The following is a 20,364-nucleotide window of genomic DNA, read 5'->3' as shown; positions in this document are numbered from 1 at the left end:
TATATATATATATATAAATGTTCTATGAATATATTCGTTACGAATATTTGTTTCATAGAATATGCTGAAAACACTGTTACATATATTCATAGTATGTTCTCACTCGATAAACACCAACTAACAGTAACATTGCATTGATGTTATAATTTCTTACTCAATAATATAACTGTTATATACAACGCATGTTATATTATACTTACATTGTTAAGTGAGAAATTATATTGTAATTAGTGTAATGTTACTGTTAATTAGTGTTTATTGGATAGTATATTCGAATGACATTACTATAAATATCCCACGAATATGCATAGAATATTTTATCGAATGTTGCAGGCAGATCTATGTGGGAAGATCCTGGAATTAAAAGACATGCGAAAGCAGTCTCACACGTGTACGCGCAGATCTCAGTTTTTAATTAGTTATAGTGCGTACTTATATACAGAATTATCTACCTTCTTCTTATCTACATCAATGCATTGCACATGCGCAGTAAATAAACTACGAGTGTTCGAAGAACGTTCTTTTTTTATTAAGAATATCTCTTTCTCTGTCTACAATGTTCTACGTATATTCATAGAATATCCGATTTGAATAATCTGGAATTAAGGACATTCGTATTTCATAAGAATATTCATAGAATATTTTGTGCTATCTGGGGAATAGCATTAATAGGCGATGTTACCTAATTGCAAGATGCCCATCAGCAAAGAAACACAGCCTGAGATGAAGGTCAACAAAACTGCGAAATCGGGTCCTAAATTCGCTCTCTGTAGAGTCTCCCTCGTCATGATCGCGGCGATTGCGGTCGGACCTACGGGTACATCCTTGCAGGAGCCGAAAATCGTGTACACGAAACACGCCATGAAAGACGAGTAGAGCCCATACTACAAATCAAAACGATATATTTTTTTCTCCTAATATCTAATGTCTCTCTCTAGTATATTGTCTATGTAATATATCCCACAATGTAATATATTATCGCGCAGATGCAAATTTAAAAAATTCTGCAAATTTCATAAATATAAAAATCTGTAAAATCTTTTAAATCTCGTAGAATTTTGAGAATATAGATACAAAAACCCGTTCAAGTTTTTTAAATCTCGCAGAACTTGAAGAATTCTATGAATTTTCCACAATTATACGCGGCTACCTATCAATTTTCCAAAATTACGCGCGGAATTGTAAATCACATCGGAATTTTCTTTTAGGAAAAATTTCTCACCTCCCAATTTTCGCATACGTTTTCAAACTTCGCACAAAATATGTGAACATTTTAGCATGTGGACAGAGTCCCCCATTATTCTATGTTACATCGTCAGTTCAATGTTTCTCGTGTACACCGAGCGACAGAGCCTCGAATGAATATCCATCGGGTCATTATACACCTTGACCTCGAAATTACGTATCGTGACGCGTTCTCCTTAGGAAGGAGAGACGGAGACGCGACCAAGACGTAGAAAAAGAGCCGGCTAATTCTCGTGCCAGGCACCGGTTTCGAAAATGTTTATTCATGATCGGTGAATAGTGTTTACAGTCAAGGTTGATAACATATAGACCACGGAAGGAGAACGGACCTTTTGACGGGCTTACTTGTAACGGTATTCCCGCGACGTTAGCATACGCTATGGCCTGCGGTATGACGGTGAGTCCCACGGTGATACCGGCCACGAGATCGCTCACCACGTACTCCTTCTGATAATGCGGCAACCACGCCAGAATCGGTATCCTCTTGAACAGCAGCTTCCTCCTGAAGGAGCTCTTGATTCGCCGATAGAGCCAGCTTCTTCCGGATGAACACAAGATATTCTTACTGGTGTTTTCTGGCACTGAAAGGAACATTAAAAAAAAACATTGATATTGATATTACAAAAATAAATATCCGGGAACGATAATATGGGTCTCGGGATATATCGTAAGCAAATTTTCGCGACGACGATACCTAGCAAATATCAATTAATAATAACACAACATCGATATTATAATTTTCCTACATTGAAAAAAAAAAGTTGCTATGTTCGAGTAAATATTTACTAAGGAGTACTGTAGTAATTTATTTTATTTATTTTTTTAGCACTTTTTTCTTCCAGTGTGCTACATTTAAATGATATTTACTTAATCCAAATAAAATAAATCAGTAAATAGTTAGTAAATATTTACTTGAACATAGCAATTTTTTTTTCAATGTACTCAACAATGTAACTGTTACACATTATATACAAAAATACGCGTTATATTGCATTTATATTGTTGAATGGGAAATTATAGCTGTTGATTGATGTTTTCCGGTTATCTTCTTCGCAAGAAGATTCGAAGAACACAGACGGAGTTAGCGTTCGCATTGATCTCGAGCGTGCTCGTGTCCGTTTGAGAAACACGATAATTTATTGACGACGCTTAATTGTTTTCTCTCCATTATTCCAGATGAAATTTATCTGGATCACCTGTCACCTTTAACCGGCGGCGATACGTGATATTTACGTATGCGGACTCGACGTTTACACGTGCGAGTCGTTTATATACAAATTAAGAGACGTCACGCGTTACAAGGTAGCCGGTTCGTTTATGAAAGGTAATAACGGTCGTTCCGCGCGCGTCACGTTTTATGCGTCCCCCGTCGACGCGTTAACGACGCGGTTGTGATAGTGACGTAATTTATTTTTTATTTTTCCGCGTTCTTTTCTCTTCGCTCGATCTTTCGTGTTCTCAGTCTCCGCGGTAAAAGGGAGAGGAGCCCGAGTTGAGTGCACAAAGATGCCAAGGCGAATTGTCATTCGATGCCACAGACACGTGTTGTCGAACAGGGGCGGCGGTTCGCGGTGTGCCAAGTGACGGGGGAGCTTTTCAAATAGCGGGCTTTGGAAAATATCGTGCGAGATGCGAGATAACGGCGGGAAAATCGATATTGTAACGAGAGAGCGACACGTAATGCGCGCGAGCGACATATCACCCTTTACTTTTTCGAGTTTTACCGTGGACAGCTTGACACGCTTCAGACACAGAGGGAGAAAAGAAAACACGAGGTGACATTTTCTGACATCTTACACGCCCTCATCCTCTCTCTCTCTCTCTCTCTCTCTTAAATATTTAGGTGTCACGTTTGCTAATAACCTTTCTTAGAATATACGTGTCACTAGACACACCTTACAAAGAAGATTTCTATGATTGCATCATGCTTAAAATATGCAAGAGTCTACTAATAGACTCATTTAAATTCAAGCTAATTACTTCTCTTATATGTCTCCATTCATTACTGTTGCACAGCATTCATTGATATGTCATCTGAAATCACGACTTGCTTCTGTAAGGTAATTAACGTCTGCCTTAGATTTGCTCTTTATGTTCGCAAAGACGAGTACATTGCATTATGTATTATGAAAGATCCGTATGGCTAAAAGTCGATTTGAGGAGACTACTTAGTCGGATGCTTCCTTGACAGCTTAATAAATACGTAGCGCGTCAGTTTACTATACCAGGAGTTTAAATTTCGATCGGACATCTCCGGTACATGTACCAGAGCTGCGTCTAGTGAACTTATGCGATCCGATGAATATTCCTCAATGTCGCACAGAATTATGTAAGCGTGCTTTTGGAACGAGAGCGGCTGTCTTATGGAATAAACTGCTTGTTGACATTCAGCGTTCCTTTAGCCTCGCTTCCTTCAGAAGGCGCTTCTATGAATACCTTCTTCCGAGTGGTTCCTTAGTGAGTGTTCTCGTCTGACACTTATATGCGCATCTCGAATCTGCCGGTCTCACTGGCGTGTCTTGCTATCCTTTCACTGATATTATACACTAATATAATTATATGATTATACACTGATATAATTTCTGCCTTTTCTGCTATAGCCATCAACTGTATTACTTCTCTGTACTGCCTTTAGGGGATCTATATGCGCTTTAGAGGATCCTTCTCAGTTCAAAGAGTTTAATAAATATGGGATCTATATGCGCTTTAGAGGATCCTTCTCAACTCAAAGAGTTTAATAAATAACGCATTTCTCTCTCTCTCTCTCTCTCTCTCTCTTCCTTTCGCTTTTAACACCATCCCGTTATTAATCACGGTAGAATAATGCGGATGTTGGAGCGAAAGCAATTAATTAATTGTAATTTAACTGTAATTTCAAGAAATTTAAGTAATTTCCCATTTTTCTTTTCACCTTCGGTGCTCTATTTTCACCTCAATCTCATTTACTCCTCTTTTTCTTTCCTTTATTCACTGTTCACTATTGTACGTTATTTTGCTTTCCAACTTATGCAAATACTTATTAGTCTTTAGAAAGCATGCCCTAGGATTGAAATAAACATTTCGCTCTCTCTCTCTTTCTCTTTCTCTCCTTCTCTACTATTTCGTTATTAATCACAATCGAATCACACGGAAGCCGGGAGCGAACGCAATTAACGCGATCTCAATCGGGAAGACGCAACACAAGCCCGCATAAATTCGCGTCGCGTCTCTTGGAGGCGATCACGCGAAGTTCAAGGATGCGCGTGCATTATCTCTCACCTGGACGCACGTTGGGATGAGACGAGACGTCGATTTTCGCGGATGCCATACTTCCGGCGCGGAACGAAGTATGCGTTTGTGTATGCGTGTATGCGCGCACGCGCGCGTTGTTTTCCTTTCTTTTTACAACTTCTTATCATGCGACCGCACTCGGCAGTTTGCGCGAAGCGCGCGTCGTAATGTTCATTAGTGCACTACCACCACCGTGGCGAAGCCATCCGCGTGCGTGCGCGCGTGGTGTAATAAAATAAAGTGCTGTCTCACTCGACGGGAAGGTAATGAAATCTAATCAACCGCGAATAGTCCACAAATGTAGCGGCGCATTACACCGTCGGGCGGTAATTAATTAACGCTTAGCTCGCAACAGGCGAGTCGCCGATACACGCGCGCATCCATCCGACGTATATTCAACGCTAAAGCCAGCCCGGGCGTCGCGCCGTCGCATCTCATTATCTCTTCGCGCAGATTTCGCGCGGCGTCTACCGTCGCCGATAATCCGATAATCGAAACTGCGAAAGGCGACTAGCTCGGCGCGCTAAGTCCGCTAATTAAAGTTTCAAGTATCCGCGAAACTTCCGGCCGCGCACGGATTTTACACGGTATTAATGCTAATCGGGCTATAATTCACGAAGCTACAAATCACACTGTCGGCCTGCAATTCTTCTTGCCGAAGATAAAGAAAAAAAGAGCACGAGTTTTCTTCCCTCCTGGAGATTGCTAATTTCTTTCTTACACGCGGAAGAGAAATATTGATATTATCAATATTAATATAATTGTGCAGGAGGATAATGCTTGGACGTGTATTAATGCACCGGATTATTCTCCAGGCCACGTACGCAGAGAATCAACTTTCCACGTCAAGCGAATCCTATATATCCTATGAATCCTATGAATCCTATGTATGTCAAATAATATAATTCCGCATTAACCCGTCCTAGAATATTTTTATTCGTGCGTGCATTAATACACGTCCAAGCTTTATCCTCCGGCGATAGTATTAATATTGATAACGTCAATGTTTAAAACGCACTAAAATACCCGTATTTTAATTCTCAAAGGCTCGTTATTTTTTCTTTCTCTGGTTCAACCAAGCAAGAGCTGTTTCATATGAAATTTGTAATTATTTTTCGCAACATGATATTAAAGTCAAAAATTGCTTAACAATTGACTTAGCAATTGCGTAAAAGGGTCATCAGGAGAATATAATCTATAACAATATACAGGATATTCTTTAAGTACTCAGCCATACTCGAGGAGGCGATTCTTTGGTTTATTTCAAGTAAAAATGTTCATATAAACACGTATCTTAAACATGTATCTTAGGTATATTTTTATACTTAAGTTTTCTTATTAACTGGTTTATTTGCTAGGAATGAAATTTTATTTAGATAAACGTTTATTTCTTTGAGATAAACAACCTTATATTTGACAAATAAATTTTTAAGTTTTTTTCTCATTGTACACAGCTCAGCATTTCGCGACTTCACACCCGTTCATTAATAAAGTAACATCATAGATTTTCCTCACTTTAGATCCACGATATGCGATGCAGTTCGTGCGATGACGAGGTGTTTGTTGACGATGAAAGCAGACGATAGCGCGATCGAAAGTGATCTATCGATGTAGACATTCTGAGAGAATATGTCGAGCCGGAGATAATGGTTTATTTAGAGCGACTCGTTACTACTCTCGCGGCCGAGGCGACTGCCGCGTTTCAGTGTGTGTTAATCGGGCTACTCTGAAAAGAGCTGACGTAACGACGCTGATTGTTGCGCCATCCCAGGACGAGAATGTTAATTGGCAATATTTTTTGCGAGCCGGTTATTATGCCTCGAAATATTTGTCGTTTCTCTTCTCTTTTTCTCACTCACTCACACGATATATCAATCAACTCACCGACAGTGGGAAAGTACAAAAGCGCCGACGCGCGAACGGTAGCACGCTTCGGCGGATCCCTCAAACAACGCGATGTTTTCTTACGGTGCAACGCCTTACCGTCTTCGCCCGTCAACCTGCCCGTTGTGTTATAAATCAATCAACCGCGTGTATTTCGATCTCGCCACTTTTTTCCTCGCGCGGACGATTGTTGTCGCAGCTGCGCTCTCGATTTCCGCGTCGCGAGAAAAATCGCCCTCGCGCGTGCGAGCGGTTATTATTATTTTCCGGACGTGCCTGCGCAAAAACGTGCATGCGTGCGTGCGTTTCTCGCGGCGGAATGTCGTATTTATCGGAAAATGAGAATTATTGCGACCGACAAAAAGCGCCGCGTCACCGAAGCGCGCGTGAATAATATGTATAATATGTGCGCGTTCTCTCGTATTATATATAAACACGTATGCGCGAGCAAGCTGGCTGCGATAGCGGGCGACGTGCCTTGAAACAATTTTTCCGATTGAGAATTTATAAAACGCTAAAAACGACTGTTCAACCGTGAAAGTGAAGGTCGGTGTACGGTGCAGCGATTATTTTTGCCAATTTTTGCCGGGGTCTCCGCCGTTCCCCGCCGCCCACGACACGGTGTCGCGCGTTGAATCACACTAACATGACACGCGCGCGCACCCGCGCTCACACACACACACACACACCGATTATTTTCCCATCCACTTTCACGCGCATTGTTCGCCGGCAGAATTTCGCATGATCGCATCGTCAATGAGCTTTCGCAGTTAGCTTTTTCGAAAAACAAACCGTTACGCGAAAAATGTACGATCACGGTCGTGCGATGCATTTCGAGAGGCAGCGTGCAGAAGTATCGTGTGTGTGATGGAAAATTCAATTAATGTCTAATCGGCGCACCACCGTGAAAATAACTTCGCTCTTTCGCTACTAAATCATATATTTTTATCTATCAAGACCCGTTTTCAAAATGGATTTTTCCCACTGACTAAAAATTGTCGCCTCCTTCTGATTACGCCAACATCCAAATATCGGACGTTAAATCTCGCAGTATTATTATTAAATTATTGGATTCACAGTAACGTATCGGTCATTCCACGATTAATTGCATGTATGATGATTGGTAGGATTTCGACAGATCTCCAGGATTTCACAAAAATGAAATTAAGAAATTAATGGCGACTGGATGAAATATTGCAAATTCAGACGGCGAATAGGTTTTTGGGTTGAATATAAATATTTTCCCGTGTTTTTGTTTAAATTTAAAGTACGAATGCTCAGTTTCTTATAAAATGTCCCATACTGGTCAGTTGTTGGTATACGAAAAAAAAAGAGTATTAATTTAAGAATATCTGTTTCATATTCTCATACATAAACAAAAATATGTAAATATAAAAATAGATGATATATATATATCAATAGATGTATGAGAGCGAAGAAACACGATTGCACACCGAGTGCGGCGCGAGGATGCAAAATTCAATAGCGCGCCAATCGAAAGGCGCATAATGCACGATACACGATTAATTAACGTCGCCGGCGATAAAACTCACCCTCGAGGTTAACGACCTTCGCGTCTTTGGTGATGGCGTGCGCGCCGACGATTACGCCGGCCGAATTGCCGTTCAACGCTGGTTCGTTGTTGTTGCTGCTCCGCAGCACGTCGTCGAGCACGTTGCTGCTGAAACCGGTCAGCGTGACCTCCCTGCGATTCTCCAGGTCGTACTCCTCGTTGACGTTGTACCTGGACATGATGGCTGGCGGCATTCACGGCGAATCGACACGGAGATGGGGGCGACGACGCACCGGAAGGGAGCGAAATCGGTGCGACGTCCTCGATGCTTTCGACAACGATGCGCGATGCCGATGTGAAGCGGATGTGTCTCCCCGTCAGGTGGACTCCATCGTCGTCGAGCAGGTTCGCGTGGCGACCCTGAGATAGCGATAAGAATAATTAGCGGCAACAATTGGTCGTTTTATATTGTTTTACGTGCGAACTTACGCGAGACGCAAATTTTCACTCGCGTGTTATCATCCGAGTCGAAATTTCAGTTCTTACTTTAAATCTAATTTAATTCTAAATTAAGTGTTCAAAGATCTTTTATTGTGCTCTTTTGATACTACAAGCGGGAACTTATTTCCGTCTTCCCCACTCGAAGACTTAATACAGAATTAAAGATTTCATCTCAGGCTACGCGCGCTCCTACGTCGCTAATTATTACGGCGATCGATCAATCTTTCGCACATCCGACATCCCCTCGCTCGCTCAGACTGCTCCCCCGAACGAACGTCTTCCTAGTCGCCTATCGGCGCTATCTAAGCAGACTTTCGTCGTTCTTGCGGAACGCGACCCTCTTGCAGCGGGAGAAATTTTGAGCGTCTGTGCGATTTAATTAAGTTAATTAATCGACTATGTACTCGCGTTTAATTACACCTGGGCCCCGTCGTGCTTTGCGTCCGCCGGCGAACTTTTCACGACTCAGGATATAATCATTTCGCGATGCGACACGGTGAAAGCCAAAGAGTTTTATAAGAGTTTAATCGTTTCTCTTGATAACGCGACGAAGTAATTACGAAATCGTCGCGACGGGCGGCGTTTCTTGTTGAAAATCGTAATTGCGCGAATATCCGATCAAAAAATGTCCACGCCGCCGCTCCCCACCGCGTTCTTTTTCTCTTTCTCTTCTCTGTTAAGCTTCTCCCCCCTCCTCTCTCGCTCTCTCTCTCTCTCTCTCTCTCTCTCTTTCTCTTCCCTTCGTTTCTTTATGAGATAAAACCATGCATCGCGGCGCGTGTGCGTCGCCGGTCGCAATTGTCCGTCGAGATTTCTCAGACGAATGGCAAAAACGTGTCGATGCCGAACGGCGAGCGCGGAGGCATAATTGACGGAATTTCGCAATTAGCTTTGTGAAAACTCTTATAAAAGAGCGGATTTCGCTCTAATGGCGAGTACGTGCGTCCGTGGGTACGTGCGGCGCAGATCAAGCGGGAATTTGTTAAAAAGGACATCGCGCGCTCACGTGAAATGCTATTTGAGACACGTTCGCACAAATTCTACCAAACAATTATCCCGACTCGTTTGCATGTTTATCGACACTGAGATGACGGGCGAATGAAGCGCGCTTCATACGTGGCGTGGGAGAAGCGGAAAGAGAGAAGGCGTCGCGAAATGCTTCCCTTTAGACGCGCGAATGCGGCAAACAGCCGTTTCAATAGTTACAGAATTTCTTCGGTAATTATCCGACTAGATAATCGTGCACTTTGCAAACAGACCTCGTGATTGGACAACGAGCGGATTATTCGTCGCGAAATTATTTTATCGCGCCGTGCTCACCTTCGTGCTCATTGCGCGAGTAATCCGCGAGCACGCGCAACGTATACATCGCGTTTGTAAAGAAAAAAAAAAAAATTTACGACCGCATATGCGATAACACAGTACGAAGTTGTCATTATCGAAATTACCGGTCGATTTCCACGTGCGACTTTACGCTGTTACGGAGGGAACTTGGCGCGCGGAATCGGCCCGCGTTTCACCAAACGGAACTACAATAAAAGCGCGACCGGAATCGCCCGCTCGCGGGGGATTCCGATTAAATTCGCGATTCCACCCGTCGAAGCTGAATTCGCGAGAGAAACGGAGTCAAAGCGCAGCCGCTTACTCGCGAGCGTCGGACGATTCGTTACGAGGCGGAAGCGCGGCGGATACCGGAAGCCAGCGTTCGATGTCACAATAACAAGTCGACGTGAAAAGATGAAATCGTTCGCGTGGGGAAATCATTCGCGGTTACGCGACAGTGCCCGTGCCCGATACCGTTCGCAGCGCGATTTCGCGCTACGAAAAGACCGACACACACTCCCCCTCCCTCGCGGAATCTCGCGCTCCTTACCGGCGCGCGGAGTACGATTTTCCCGGCGGGATGCTTACGTAATAAATTTCGTATTGAGAAATAGTCCGATTAGCCGTGCCTTCCATGTATCGAACAAGTGTCGCGTTCTATCCCTCCTTCCTCCCCCCTCTCCCTCTCTCACTTTCTGCTGCACGCCCACCGTGTCGGATATTACGACATTATGCAAAGTGATATCGTGAGCGCGTTATAATGAGTGGGTAACTCAACAGTCGGGTAAAAATAAGCATAATTTTTTTTTTCAAAGAATGTAAATCGAATTCTCGTCGATTTTTCCGTTTGCGTTTCAACGCTCGAGGAATGCGACGCGCGACACCGACCGGGAATCACCGAATGGCTCGCCGAAAAAAAGAGCTGTCGCCAAAGATTCGACGATTGAATCAATTTGCCGAAAAAGAGACGCAATACAGAAGCGTAACCTTCGCAGAGTAAGTTTTTCTCGCGAAATATGTTTCAGCTGGCGCCAAAAATCCGGTTTTTCGACAATGCCGCCGGCCTCGCAAAATACATTCGCTGAATATGTTTTTCGTGACGATACAATTTCGCATCTGCATAAGAGGGATTTTTGGCCGCTCGGCAATGATAGGACTGACGCGTACTGATTAATATCAATATGTATTAATTCCCAAGCATCGTGTTATGTTAGCTGTTGTCATCGTGTTATGTTATCAGTCTGGCATCGAAATGAGTCATTAGTAGTTATCATTGGTAGAAAGATAAATTTGTCAACATTTCATATAGTATCGATTTAATACAATTATTAAGTAGTCATAGAAACATCAACAAAACAGTCTACTGTTACACGCTTTGCAACACGGTCTCGATGTCAATCGTACGCTGATCTTCTAGCCTTCACGAAAATATTATGATAAAAATTAATGTAAAAATGCCAAAAAGATCCGTCACAACAAATGTGATTTAATCCTTAATAATCGTTTTTCATCGTTATTAACCTTGACTATAATCATTTTTGTATCAATTTTATTTCTGATAAGTTGTGAGTTATAATTAAGCAGATATTAAACTTAATATATAATTGATATATATTGATACGACAATCGCATGTTTCAATGCATCTCAAGTTGTTCGTGAATATATCACAGAACAAATTCATACAAAAGTATCAATTTCAGATATAAATGTATCGATATAGTATCAAAATCGGGTTTCAGTCCCACCACTCTTCAATGTTTCCCAACACTGCGGTTTTATTTACCGATTTTTGCGCGGTTTTATTTATTGATATTTATCCCGCGTCTCTCGTGAGGTGCGCGCAAATATGTGCATATTTTCGTTCTTGTTAAATTCCAAGCCGACGGATTTGCATACGATTATCTCGATTGACGTCTTGAGTCCAGGATATTGCGCCGTTGTTCGTGCTCTTTTTCTTCTCCTTATTACATTTCCGCTTTATTCCTATTTTTCTTTCGCCCGCGCAATGTCTCTAACAAATATCGTTTCGTTTAATCTTTAGCGATCGGCTTAGTCAAATAATGTTTTTCATACTTGTTGTTCAGTTGATTATAACGTTATTTCCCATCTCTTGATAACGACGACTAACATCTATAAGTGCATCATCGAACTAATTGTAACATTTTTGGATTCCAAAATAATAAATGTTTTACTCGTTATTTCTCTCTCCAATCTTAAATCCAATGGCTCCACTTCAGGAATGTCTCTTCGGACTTTCTTTTCCTCGGACGGAATTTCGCAAGTCTCTCAACGCGAATTTGGCATTCATGGATTTTGTTGTAGCTGCCCAGTTCCTTGAATTTGCGAAACTCCCAGTCGTCGCAACATAATGATTAGCCACGTCGTTGTGAACACGACTGAGCTTATCGCGAGGTGTGCTTGAAATTATAAGCAAAGTTTTTCAAGGAAGAAAGACTTTTCAGCATTATTAAGGAAACCGCAAAAGTTGATCGAATAATGAAGGAAGTTTTACGGAATAACCAAGTATTGCCGCGACGGATCTGAAAATATTATTGTACCGTTGTTACATCGACCACGACGAAATCTCAGGCTCTTAATTGTCTTCAATACTTCCTCCAACAGATAATTTGTTGTATCGGAGTGATTTCGGTACGTTGTTATCTATAGATAAACTCGTTCCTATTTTATTACGCTGCTATTCAAGACACCAAGATACAATTATGTCGCATCAGTTATTATTGAGAGCGTGAAAACTAAGATGAATTAAGGATCACGTATAAAAATAGATGTATATTGATCGCTAACGTTAGGAAAAAACGATCGTCGCCTGTGATAAATAAAATTATCGTTATTTTCACAACCGACAGATTAAAAATAAGTAATCTATCCCTTAACTTGTGTATTATTTTGACACTTCTAGCGATAATAATGTAATTTCAATTTCAATATTTCACGAAACGCAAATAATGATGAACTTTATGTTGCTTCTTTAAATAAAAGAGAATTTAAGAGCTACATGGACAATTTTTCAGAGAACTTGAATCAAAATTTCAAAAATTATAAGTGCAGAAACAGTGGACTAAAATCAATGATAGATATTCTCATATATAAGTAAAAATATTATAACATTCTAATATTCTTAGAAGATTTTTAGTCTTGAATTAGGTGCAAGTCTAAAATCTGCTAAAAAAGTTAAAACCGATTTTATCAGTTAAAACTGATTTTTTCTGTGTACATTGTAAGAAAATAGCGTTAAATTCAAGTAAAGAATTACTCCAATATTTCTGAGCAAATTTTTACTTGGATTAAGTAAATATTATTATATTTAGCATTTTTTGTTTACATTCAAGTATAGTTACATATTAAGGAAGATTATCTTTTCTTTTTTTGAATATGTTTAATTCGAACATATTTTTCTTTTTTTAAGCGACGTCTCGTTCGTCAATGGCTTTAAAATGTCAAAGATGTTGAAGCTGTGTGCAAAGTTAGATCATAGTTCCTTCGAAATATCGAAGGTGAATGGCCAAATTTTCAGGCGAATCGGATTACCGCGAGGATGCCGCCGTATAATTTCTCTTCTCTCGGAGCGGCGTGTGCGTAAAGACAAGCGCGCATTCTCGATGAACTTCTTCGCGAGGAAAACAGACGCGTCACGGGAAGAGTGAGAGACGCGCGACCGATTAATTTCGATTCGCCGTTCGAGAGCGTACCGCACGCGATAGAAAGGATGTTGCGGCGAACAGCTGTCCACGTTTAAATGGTTCGTCAATGAATCACTGCCTCGCGTTAGTCGAGGAAATGAATAGTTTGCTGGGAATCCTTGAGTGCTTTTGCGGTAGGCAGACGAGCGTAATTTCGAGTTTTAGCTCGGAATGCCGTTTACCGACGCTATCCGCCGAATGTTAAACATCCACTGACGTCGGACTAACGTCCATAAAATATAAGCAGCGATGTTTCCCGAGGTGTTTCGGCCAGCTGCATGCTGGTACGCGAGCACACAACGCGCGGCTTTCGATAACTAATTTTAAGTTACTATTCATTACTCAAAGCTTACTAAGGAGCGTTTATCTACGCTCGCTCGTAATACGTATTCCATTCCTCCGAAGGCGACGATCGTTTTCGCGGTCTGTGTGACGATAAATTGTTTCACGCGATTAGAATAATCTCCGACCACCGTCGTTGTAGCGCGACACGGCCGCGTAAAGTCTGCAAAAATCTCGTAGATTCTCGAAAGACAAGCTACGAGATATCGTCAGAAGATTTTTCAAGACCACGATGAGTGGTGTTAAAAATTCAGAACGGCTTTTAAGATTATCTCTTCCGGGTTCCGTATCTTTTCTTTTCTAATATTCTTCGCGTGGTTTACTTTTTAAGACGTTAACGACCTTCCGGATGTCTTTGTTTGACAAAAAGCAAAGGATGTATCCCATCGGCGAGCATGCAGCGGCAGTGTCAGGTTAATATCGCGCACAATTTTCTTGCAATCTCGCAATCGCAGCACGAGGAAGTGTATATCGGAGGTCTATCAGCCGGTTTTTACTTTTGATATCGTCAGACACCGTAACTGAAAAAATCCCCTTTGGTCAAGGCTCCGCGCGCCAGCGGAGTCCGACGCCGACAGACGGTGCAACGACGTGTTTGCGAAATTTCCAGGGGAATTCAATGATTTTTCTCACATTCTGTCCTCTTCGGCGGAGTTAAGCGGAAAGATCCAACGTAGAAAATCGTAGGAAAGATCAAACGCGGCGACGGGAAAGATTAAAGCGGCGGAGAAAGGTGCGCACGACTTTCCGCGCGACTCGAGCAATCGTTTCGCGTTTCTTCGCTTGTCCTCCCTTTTCCTTCTCTTCCGGGAGAATTCATGAACCCAGCTATCTCGACGAATATTTTACGCAACGCGACGACCCTTTTTCTTTCTCTTTCTGCGTAACCACGTCGCGCGCGCGCGCGTTGTTCGTTCGCTTCGACACTTGATCCGCGAGCGCGCTCACTTTGACGGCCGTCCGTGTCGGGCACCTTCGCCCGCCTTTCGCCGAACTTAAAAAGCGAGGATCGAAATGTCGCACCTCGCTGAAATTCGCGAGCGCGTCTAACGAATGCCGGCGCGCATGGTTTATTCATCCGCGCGTACACGTTGAATCCACTCGTCCGTCCGTCCGTTCGTTCGCAGTCGTCGCGCGTCTCATGTGTGCGAAAGTTTATTAGAAGAAGGCCTATAATCCTACATCGAGGCGGATGATGCTTTCTCTGGCGCGATTTCAGCGTTGTTCGCGTCGCGGCCGATCGGCGTTCTCCCACGAGCCGCCGCATAATGACGCGCAAAACGCAGGCGAGCGAGCGATTTCTTTCTGTCTCGGGGAAGAAGTGTGCCATCCGATTTCGTGATGACAAGTGCGACGAGCGAAGGCGCGTTTTCATTACACGACGATCTCATCTCAATCCGCGCGATTCTGTAATAGCTAACGAACCGAACGGGCGCGTCTAATGTGTGCGCATAAAGCGGTTAAACGAACCGTTTAAATACTCTCGACTGCGCCGCTCTTCGCTCTCTCTCTCTCTCTCTCTCTCTTCCTCTCGTTCCGCTTTGCGTTTGACGAAAAGAACAAAATAGAAATCGTCAAATGTCGTATCGCTCCTCAAATTAAATCCCTCGAGACGCAAGTTCTTCATTCGCGTCGGTTCCTCCGCAGAATTAATCAATTCATTCGCGCTCTTCCCCGTTCGATCATCGCGGCATCGATACTCACCCCTTCGAAGCGTCCGCGATCACATGCGACTGCGCTCGACCCTACGTCCCGCGTGCATCGTGATCGGGTGCAGCTGGACGACGACGACGATAACGAGGGGACCCGGCTGGTAACAGGTATGTCACACAGCGCGAACGAACGTCGCGGAACCGCGCGGTATCCCGACGAAACTGAGGCAGTGTCTGGAGCGTGTCGCGGCTCACCTGCCAAATCGCTCTCTCGCGCGCGACTGCGGTTATGCTCGCGCGCCGAAAAAGCAACAACTCGCGGCGGAGTCGCGCGGGCAGGCGTCGCTTGGGCGCGCGAGTCACCGACTCTCCCCAGGTAGAAGCGTGTACGTTCGCTCGCTCGCTCACCTGCCCGATTCACCCCCCGCCACCGCGGCCGACCGCCACGTGCTCTCTCGGACGTTCGAGCGAGGATCAGATCCAGCGAGATCCTCTTCGTGCACGCGCGAGATGTCCTCCCGTCGCGTCCGTGTTTCCCCACGTGACGAGAGCGACTCGTACACGCGGCGAAGTCCTTCCCCGACGCCTCTATCTCCCGTTCTCGATCTCGAGCAACGTGAACGGCTGGTGGATCTTCCGTGAGCGTGGATTAATCACACGCGTTAATAATGCATGTAATCTCTGGAGGTTGATATATTATACGATGTAATGAGCGATTGTGCGAATGAATAGAATTAAAGTTCGTGAGATATCGAGTCGCTCGGAGGGCATCTCCGCCGGAGATGTGACGATCCTCGCGAGCGGTTCAAGTATTCTCGAGTTAATTGGCTCCGCAATGCTGCGCATTGCGTGCGGAGTATGACGCGTAATCAAAGTTGGAGATACTTCTGTAGTTCGGAAAAACTCGGTTTTTTTCATTCTTCCGCGAAAGAAACCGACAAAATTTACGGGAAAAAATCGGTTATTTTAGTTATAAATTAATTCTCCCCGCACGCGGAACGACGACTTCGTCGGCACCGTGACACCGCGTTGTGAATTCCGCGGATCGCGGACGCAACGAGCGAAAAAAACGTCCCGAGGCGGATCACGCTACGGTAGACGCGGTGTCGGTCGCTCGCAATAGGAGATCTCCCGGCGGATCTGTAATTAGCGTCGAGTACATTTGCGCGAATGTATCGCGATCATGTCGGCCGCTCGTAACGTCGTAATGCGACTTCGCAAATGACGGCCCGCGATCCGCTCGGCCGTGTCGTCTGTAAACCGCGATGACGACGTGTCGGGATCACGTGACGTTACGCGTTCGCACATTACGCGCAAAAGAGGAAACAACGTCTCGTCTGTCACCCGACCGAAAGGAAAAAGGAAAAAATTCAGAGACGAGCGGGAAAAAGAGATGGAGAGAGAGGGCCGCCTTCTCGGGCGGATCTGAAACGATTCGGCGCGCCTCCGCGCTCGTAGATCGCGCAAATCCCTTTTTCATTTACGCGATGACGACATGTGACTCGTGGTGATCGCGGCTAAAATAAAGCACATAAAAAAAGAGAAAAAGGATCGCACGAATGGCGCGTAATTATACCGAGAACTCGTGACTCCGCGCATTTTGTACGCGCGTAATCAGTGGCCGCGATGGAGTGTGGCGGCGGAGTCCTAGACGTCGCTCGTTAGAATGTTCGGTATGTTCCGCAGGAGTGGAAAATATGATATCGATCGGTAATATACGCGGACGACGGCGCGCGCGGTTGAGGCGTATGTATGCATTTTTTTTTCTTCGTTTCATCGTTTTTCTCCCTGTTTTTGCTCGCACGCCACGCGCGACGTCTCGGCTGTTTGATACGCCCACAACCGCGAATTTATGATATCACGTGTCTCGGAGCCACCGAGCGAGATCGTGATGAAATCAACTAACAAAGTCAAATTGTTATGTAACGCAATTGTAACGCAAATTTTGCGTCATTTTAATAGTGGTTCTGTTCATGCTTTACGGGAATGATCGCCATCGCTGCGTAATAGAAAATTCCCGCAAATCATCTCGCAATACATCGCGTTGATCGCGCGGATTTTCGCGGCGTGCGGAAATACACGGGGCGATAACGCAAATAAACCGTTTCGCGGATTATGGGCTTCTCGTAATTTAGCGAAAATCGTATTTCACTCGTAAGCCAATTCCGGCGGCGTATAATTATTTCAGCGGGATATCAAAGCGACGATATTATTCCGCATTCTTCGTTCTCATCAAACTCGAAAAGAGAGCGCCGCAATCAAAAGTGGCTGCGTATTCTTTTTTGCGAAGCGCCCGCACACACCGCCGGCGATTTGTAATTCCGTAGCGAATTACAAATCAACGGAAACAAATTCGAGACTCGGCCTCGAGACTCTTCTGTTTCGTGAATTAATACACGGAGAAAAATATTTCGTTGGATTTAGTACACGCGACTTTTTTCACTTGGGATTGTTTAATAAAAACACTGTAATTTTTTATCAAATATCATTTTGTTGGAATGAAAATGTTATTGTTTTATCAAAGTAAACCATGTTGTTTGATGGAATAAAACAGTATGATTTAAAAGAAATATTTCGTTTTCAATAAGAAAATATTTATTTCATTATATATTAATTTATATTTAGCATAATTTATAATTTTTATTTAATATCTTATAGATAGTACTATATTTGTCGAACATATTTTACCAATATATTTCCCGTATCTAAGTAAATAAATATTCAATATTATTCCACCGAAACAAAGACATTTTTGAAATATTTTTTTAACTTAATGTTACTTCTTCCCAAATAATTTATCGCTTGTGACAACTGTCGTTTGAATGAAAATATAAAAAAATATATTATCTGGCGTAAAGATAATTATCGTTTGGCGCAACCAAACAATCCTGTTTGTTGAATCAAACATTCATTTGTTTGTTTCGAAAGGCAAACTTGCTTCAATCAAAGAAATTTTATTCGACCCAATGAAACTTTTTTCCTTACCTAGGCATCTAATTTCGCCAATTTGCACGCGCGCGCTTGCGCACGCGCAATAATGACGCAATTAAACGCTCCGTGATTTCCGCAAAATTCGATCGGCGTCAAGCGGGAGTATATAGGAATTTTTGAGAATTCCACCGGCATAGTGATAATCACTGTTTACCAACGGCGGCATTACATAATTTGGTGCGCTCGGCATGCAACGTTAGCGATAAGGAGCGCAGCCTTCCTTCCAGTGACCAGAGATTCTTATTGCCCGCGGCCGCTCGCTATCTCGCGATTGCTTCCGTTTCTCTTACGTCACCATGCGCGCACACGCCTGCACGGTCGCGCGCGCTCGTACGTGTATTCGCGAGCGGAATGTAATTATCGTAATGTAAGTCTAACCCAATAAAGCGTTCCGCGCGCGCGCACGTGAGCGCGATATTTATCTCTCTATTTACACACGATTAATAGATCCAGATTAATCTGGAGCCGGCGAATCAATATTTAGCCAATTTAGTTACGTATCGCAGCCGCAGTCTATGTAGACAGGATGTCTCCTACCACTGACGAATAATTCGGACTCGAATTTATCTTCGTCGAGGAAACGTCGGAGGAAATAGCCGTCGGCGGAATTTTCTGATCATTAATATTGCACGCCTCTCTGTGATTACGAAAATTCTGTCGCAACGTCTACTCCCGAGAGTCGTTTCGGTTAACCGAAGCATACCGGATTTCTCCGGCGTTTGTTCTCCTCCTCGAAGCTTATTTTTAATTTTTGATGGATTCCATTACACATATAGCTACGAATTTTCCTGAAAGAAAACTATGAGTTCTTGGAAAACAATACGATGGGAGCGATTCGTGTACACGATCTGTAACAACTTACGTACGTGCAATTTGACTGTGTATTATCGAATCACCGAGGCGCTTCGAGCTCGGTTTCCCGCCAAGTCCGGACGAAGCTCCAATTTAAGCTCCGATTTCTCCGAGTTCCCAAATGAGACGCGATTTGCGAGTATCGCGAGACGTGGCCGGGAAGTAATCGGTCATACTTGGATCGTAAACGAAGTACGTATTCGAGCCGCGTCGAGTTCCCCTGGGTGGTTGCGTAAGCGAGCACTTAATTTTCAATAGAAACACCGGCGAAACGGCGTGAGCGCGCGCACAAATCTCATTACCATAGAGCCTTACATGCCGCATTCCACGATATCATCTCTTCCGTCCGTTAATCTCCGAGAAACGGAGGAATCGGGAAAAGCGTTTATGTCTTCTAAGACGATGGCGATTACGGTTGCGTCAATCCGTTTCCGGAACGCTACGATTCTGACGCTAAGTCGTGCGGCATATCCTACTTTACTGATAAGATTCTCCTGTGTGGAATTCTCCCCCGATGGAGCCAACAAGGAGTGCTTTACTATGAGCTATTACAGGAGCAGACAATCACAGGACGTCGCTACAATCGACAATTATCGCGTTTGAAATAAGCCTTGAAAGAAAAACACCCTCAAATAGTCATGAATCGAAGCGAAGTCAACTTGCTTCAACGCTAGGCCGCATGTTGCCGTTGCGAAAAGAGACGAAAGAGACGTTATTCGAGTTATATTGGAAAATCCTGCTGCACCTAGCGTATTCTCCAGACATTGCCCCCATCTTTTCATCTATTCAAATTGATGCAGCACAGTCTATCCGATATACAGTTTCGAAATGCTGGCGAAGTAGGCAAATAAGTCGATGAATGGATTACCTCAAAAGTGAGCTATGAGCCATTTTATCGACGAGATCAAACTATTGCCCGAAAGATGGCAAAAAGTTATTGATAGTAACAGCCAATATTTTGATTAAAATATATTACATGTCATCTCATTGCCATTAATAAATAAAAATGGTTTTGATATCATACGAAATTTTACAAGCACCTAATATTATACGAACGTACCGAATTTTTCCAAACAAACGAACACAGAC

At 43.5% G+C, this 20,364-nt stretch overlaps 1 protein-coding gene across 1 annotated transcript in view; it reads right to left on the bottom strand.

The window, feature by feature from the left end:
- The window catches only part of LOC106741979 (sodium-independent sulfate anion transporter-like), a 12,298-nt gene extending 4,147 nt beyond the window's left edge, over positions 1 to 8,151 (bottom strand). Inside the window, exons 1-3 of the mRNA XM_014614482.1 lie at positions 7,953 to 8,151; positions 1,591 to 1,826; positions 683 to 884 (exon numbers count right to left, since the gene is read on the bottom strand). Coding sequence (XP_014469968.1) covers positions 683 to 884; positions 1,591 to 1,826; positions 7,953 to 8,151 — 637 coding nt within the window. The remainder of the gene's footprint in view (positions 1 to 682; positions 885 to 1,590; positions 1,827 to 7,952) is intronic.
- Between the last annotated feature and the right edge of the window lie 12,213 nt (positions 8,152 to 20,364).

The sequence above is a fragment of the Dinoponera quadriceps genome, unplaced genomic scaffold (assembly GCF_001313825.1).
Source record: "Dinoponera quadriceps isolate SergipeBrazil2010 unplaced genomic scaffold, ASM131382v1 scaffold696, whole genome shotgun sequence".
NCBI lineage: Eukaryota > Metazoa > Arthropoda > Insecta > Hymenoptera > Formicidae > Dinoponera > Dinoponera quadriceps.
Note: the sequence above shows the minus strand (reverse complement) of the source record. Positions and strands in the feature narration are given on the sequence as shown.